General features: G+C 40.4%; 1 protein-coding gene across 1 annotated transcript in view; it reads left to right on the top strand.

The window, feature by feature from the left end:
* The window catches only part of LOC104963732 (probable 2-oxoglutarate dehydrogenase E1 component DHKTD1, mitochondrial), a 21,370-nt gene that overhangs the window by 2,361 nt on the left and 12,882 nt on the right, over positions 1 to 6,127 (top strand). The window contains exon 2 of the mRNA XM_010792374.1: positions 164 to 173. Coding sequence (XP_010790676.1) covers positions 164 to 173 — 10 coding nt within the window. The remainder of the gene's footprint in view (positions 1 to 163; positions 174 to 6,127) is intronic.

Below are 6,127 nucleotides of genomic sequence, written 5' to 3'. Positions count from 1 at the left end.
TTGAGAAATAGTTTGACTCAGACAATTTCATGACAAATTTAAACAAGTGAACAATTATACAAATGGTGCGTTGCTTGCCCTTTTTTTTTTGGGTAAGAATAAGTATTGTTGATTATGCTAAATAGTTTAATTATCTTCAAGTTTATTCGATTAATGGCGGAAGTGGAAGACCCCTTCAAAAAGGCTGCAAAATAAACCAAAATCAATTCAAATGAGATTAGAAATATCTCTTGATTGAATGACAGGCTTAAATAAATAAAAAATAGGCTACTGGGCGCATTTCCACTTACAGCGCGGTTTAAGCGAGCCGTGCACGGCCCGTTTTTGGTTGCGTTTCACTTTGGCGTTGTACCGGCTAGCAGGTACTATTTAAAAGTTTTTCTGGCCCCATAAATCATGGTTCTTTCCGGACAATCAACTCAGGGCTGAGTCCGGGCTGAGTATGCTAAACTAGAGAGAGGAATCGCTGGCAAGGGGTGGACTACAAATACAACAAGATGAACATTTTGACGTGATTTAATTAGTAATACACATTCAAAATTGATGCCGAAGTAACAAACGACTACTGATACCGGTTAGTAAAAACCATGAATAATGCTGTGACAAGTCTGCATGACATCCCCACGGGCAGGCGAACAACTTAAAATGGTGTTTTCTGAATGGAGATCTGCTACGATAACGCAGTATGCAGAGTTCCCGTCTCGCCGGTTAATTCCGGACTACTGGACCGAAATATGCTGAAGACCGGCAAATCTAAATTCTCTCCGGTCAAAGTGTTACGGTCAAAATAATTTCCGCTGTTAGCGGAATACCGCATCAGTTGCGCACTTGCGTCCTTTAAGTGACAGCACAAAGAGTATGTGACAGGACAAGAATAGTCCATCTCTAATGTCTAACGGCCGTCCACACACAGGCAATTGAAAAAAATCTTGAAAAATCTTGATGCTGGGCGTGTCTGGAAGGCTGGCGATTTTTGCGAGCCAACGCCGACCAACAACCAATCACATGGAATTCACCGCCTCCGACTACAAGGCAATAGCCAATTTTAAACTAAGTAAACTGGATATAAACTCCCCAACCAGGCGAAAACCTACCAGTTTCACCAACTGTCTCCTGCCACCTCCTCTAAATGGCTGGTACCTCCGGTTTTTGTATCCGGTAATACTTACTGGTCGTAAAAGAACCGGGTGATTTGCTACCGTCATTTCTCGTTTGGAAATATGAGGAAATTGAACTGCGGTCTGGCTCTCCCAGCTGCGACGGCAGTTTTTGATTAGTAGCGCTTGCTTACTGGCGATTGCATAAAAGGGGATTTGATGTGGCGATGCAGCTCGAAAGACGGGGCATCAAAAGTTGAACATTGCTCAACTTTTGATGGCCTCACGATTCTTGGCAAGCCATGCTCCGTTCCCGCCACAATTGCAGTTCGGGCGAAGATTACAATTCTACGTCGCCCCATTTAAGTGAATGGGCGAAGCTTTGAAAATTTTTTCATGGCTGTTGTGGACGGGCCGTAAACACTTAATGTGGAGTAAAGAGATGTCCTGTATGGGTTGATTTGTGCGTTGATCTGCTTGGTAATGCCTCGGTGTTCCGGTGGGCATGTTGTGAAACAAATGCATAATGCTGAGCTATAATGAGCACCCTCACCCGGTTGCATAGCGACGCTTATTGTTTAGGTGTCTTTTAATAAGCAGGTAGTCATATCATTAGCTAGAACTAGCTGGATCTGATCGATATGGACATAAACGCGAGTGAAGTCTAATCTGACGAGTCGACACGCAGCTCTGCATGATCAGCGGAGAGCGGAACAAAACACACGCTTCAGGTTAGAATATCACACGTAGATATTTTTAATTACCTCTGAAACTACCGTAGCTAGTTATAGATATGTTTAGTTTTACTGTCGGGTCACTCATTACTGATCCGCGAGCTGCATGATACTGACGGCTTGTCAGGAGAGGGAGAAAGCGCTCCGTTTATTATTCCCGTGTTATTGTAAATTACTGTACACTTTTGAATAGTTAATCGACTATAATTAGTTTGATTAATATCGAATCATATCAATTTGTTTTAAAGCTCAATAAATAACAAAGAAGACCTTTGACCGGCACTTTTCAAATTTTGTCCGGAAGAATTAAACTTTAACGGACATGTTGACCGGCGAAAACATATTCTAACGGGAACTCTGCGCAGTATATATATATATATATATTGAGGATTTAAGTTACATCCTCTTCAAATCACCACACACACAGTTAACCCGTATTATTAGATGCAGTAAGCAGCAAATATACAGCGCCTTGGGAGCAGTTTGGTGGTCCGGTGCCCAGGAGGTACACTGGTCGCTATTATATCATCCCAAATTCCCAATATAAACTCTCTGCAGCAGAAGAAGAGTTGTGTCAGGGGTCAGGCCTTAAAAGGTTTTACTTAAACAAAACTCTCTGAGCTGGAGTGATGTAGATGTGAAAGTATTTTCTAAACCGGCGTCTAAAGGGAAGGTGATTGCTACTTGATGATGTTTGACAGCAACAAATCATCACAATCACTGTGTCTGCAGCGAGAGGAAACAGCTGCTGATCCCAGTCCAGGTGGTAAAAGAGACTGAGTCTGACTTTCCACTGATGAGCACCACTTAGTCACTGACGGAGAGAAGAGACCGAACATCATGTCTATCTCACCGTCATTACATCTGTAATTTACCTGCTATCTCACCTCATGCTCATTCAAGGGACAACAGCGGAATAAAGGTTTGATTTAAAGTGGTCTTTTACTTGAGTATTTCTACTTTGTACTTCTTACTCCACTACATGTATTTAATACCTTTAGTTACTTTACAGATCTGGATGAATGATGTGAAATATAATCAAGTGTTAAATCAGACTTTAGTTCCACCTGGAGTAAATCCACAAGCTACCCTGCAGTAGGCTATACAAAGTCATTCAAACTAGCTACACCTTTACCAGCTTTGAGAACACTTTCATGATCAATCGTTATAAAACATATCATATATATTATTCTGAAATGGACCAATCTGCACAATGACTACTTTTACTGTCGCTACTTTCACTATATTTTGATGAGAATACTTTTCCACTTTCACTTGAGGAACATTTTGAATGCATGACTTTTACTGTAACAGAGTATTCCTACACTCTGGTACTTCTACTTTTAATGAAGTACAACATCTGAGTACTTCTCCCTCCTCTGGTCTACTCACACTTTAGAGATAAGTTACATCTTAAACATTAGATAAATCCTATGAACAGGGCAGATAAAAGCACGTTACATATTATACAAAATCTCTTCATCTCAGTGTTATAGTATTCAACGCAGCAAAATGAAAGCAATTTATATGATTACCTGGAACTGTTGGTAGTGGTGTGCTTTATTCTGCTGACATTCATAAACATTTGTGTTCTGTCCATGACTCATTCATTGGTATTAAAGACATGTTGGTTTCTATTATTAAGGGGAAAAAAAGCATGAAAAATAAATGAAAGAAGATTATAGACTCCACAGAGTTTCGTTTGCTTTTGATAACGGGTTGGTTTTTATAGTTTGGGCAAGGCTCATGGCATAGATCACAATGACAACCGTTTAGTGTTTCAACATAACAACATAACGGCTATGTGCACAAAAACAGGTCCATTACATAATAATTATCCCAATTTGGTGAAAAAGAAGGTGACTCTCCTACAAAGCCTTTACCTTCCCAACATGTTTGGGAGGAGCTGGATTACCAAACGCTGGGTTGATTTCACAAATGAGAACAGGATCCAAAATATGGCGCAGAGCCTGAAACCAGAAGACCGCAGGCTTCTTTCCACAGCGTAGTTGAATGCTCGATTCCGATTGGTCAATTTGGCCATTCCAAAGGTTTGTTTATTTTTGCTAACAGTCTGTTGCTAAGGAAAACTGACAGTTGCTAAGGGACTATGTGCAGTCATATCAATTCACAAATATATGAAAGTTTAAAATGGTGCATTTCTTTGGGTAAGAAGAAAAAAAGGATTAGATTATCTGAAATAAATACATTCCTGCCCTTATTGCAGTCTATGGCGATAGATTGGCAGCCCATTCCAACAACTGGATATGCACATGATAAAAAGGAGGTTAGAAATATATCTTGTAAGACCTGTAAAAGCAAGTCAAATAACACAAAGCACACGTGCAAATTTGAGAAAGGAAAAATGCAAAAAATGAATTAATTCCTCATCAGTTTTCTTCCCACTAGAGGGAGCTATTGTATTGTAACAGTTGAGGTGAGTGTCTCAAAAACAGACTTCATGACACAGAACCAAAACAACCTCTGCAGTAAAATAATCATTTTACTTTCATGCACATGAACCATGTTTATTTGTTCTATTTTATTATTTCTATTCATAGTCACAGGATGGAGGAGCCTTTCCCAGCATGCAAAAATAATACCTAGGATTAGGTGTTCAGATGAAGACACTGATATTCTTATTTATTGGTAGTTTAGAGACTTTAATCCACCTGACGTGCAGGCGGCAGAGAATATGCAAACGTTGTAGAGAACAGGATGAAGTCGAGGAATTTGGGTTTAGTAAGGGACAATACACACATAACAGTGTTTCTGCAAACTCATGCAACTTTTTCTACAAATCCTGTATCATACTCGAGATGTATCTTTTAGGTTATGATATTCTAAGGCCTGCAAATAAATGGAAGCCAACGTGACAGAGCAGGGTGGACCTAAATGCAGGATGTGCAAAGATTTAACAGAAAAACACCTTTTAATGACAGGGTATGCAGGCCAAACAGAGCAGAGCAGGGCAAGGCCAACACAACAGAACAGAGCTCTCCAATGAAAAATAAACAAGGATCGGACAAACAGAAAACTAGAACTTAAATACATGCAAAACGAATCACAAGGACAAGACACAGCTCGAAAGGGCAGGAAAAACAGAAGGGCAGAAGGTGAATGGAATCAGGTAATCAAACAGGCGGGTACACACACAGACTGTAAGTTAAATAAAAACACAAGGGGTGAACACTTTTCAAAATAAAACAGGGAACATTGACAGATCATGACGTACCTACAAAGTAGTATGTACCACATTTAAATGGTAAATCAATTACATTTTTATAGTGTTTTCCAGTCTTTACGATATATACCTTCACACCACCGAACAATGTGCCACCTGCTCGGATCTTTCCCAAGGACATGTTGGCTGCAGGATCGAAAGGGATGGGGATCAAACCCACAACCTACCGATTGATGGACGACCGCTCAACCACCTGATTCAGCCGTTAACTAATAATGAAAGATTGATCACATAACAATGGAGGGCAATGAGGACATTTTCCGATGGACACGTCTCTAAAGTTGAAGTTGTTTTATCTGTGGAGTCAGTAATGAATTGGGATGTTTGGACTAATCTGTTTGTTGCTGCAGGCTTTTTAGGGGCAAATGAATGGTTATGCAACACCTTTTCAGGACTCATGATGTGCAAAGGTTGTGTTTGCTTATNGGCTGCAGGATCGAAAGGGATGGGGATCAAACCCACAACCTACCGATTGATGGACGACCGCTCAACCACCTGAGCCTTGGTCACCCTATATATCTACAATACACCATTTGTGGAACATTGGTTGTAAAGTAGATTATTTATTAATCCATCTACCCTTTACTTTGCTCTAGGTTCTGTTATTCTACTATTCAGCCGTTAACTAATAATGAAAGATCGATCACACAATAACGGAGGGCAATGAGGACATTTTCCGATGGACACGTCTCTAAAGTTGAAGTTGTTTTATCTGTGGAGTCAGTAATGAATTGGGATGTTTGGACTAATCTGTTTGTTGCTGCAGGCTTTTTAGGGGCAAATTAATGATTATGCAACACCTTTTCAGGACTCATGATGTGCAAAGGTTGTGTTTGCTTATGAAGCCAACACGATATAAGAGACAAACTTAAAGGCTGTGAAAATTAATCAGATTCAGAACTTCATCATGATTGCATCTGTGGTTCTTGGGAGCTGCTTTGATCCTATCGCTCCTCTTTCAGAACCACAGGACCAAAGATTTCCCTCCAGGCCCTCGACCCCTCCCCATCCTTGGGAACTTGCTGCAGCTCAATCTGGAGAACCCTATTGCG

This window comes from Notothenia coriiceps, unplaced genomic scaffold (assembly GCF_000735185.1).
Source record: "Notothenia coriiceps isolate Sejong01 unplaced genomic scaffold, NC01 NC01_scaffold00036399, whole genome shotgun sequence".
Taxonomy (NCBI): Eukaryota; Metazoa; Chordata; class Actinopteri; order Perciformes; family Nototheniidae; genus Notothenia; species Notothenia coriiceps.
This window is presented reverse-complemented; position numbering and strand designations above follow the sequence as displayed.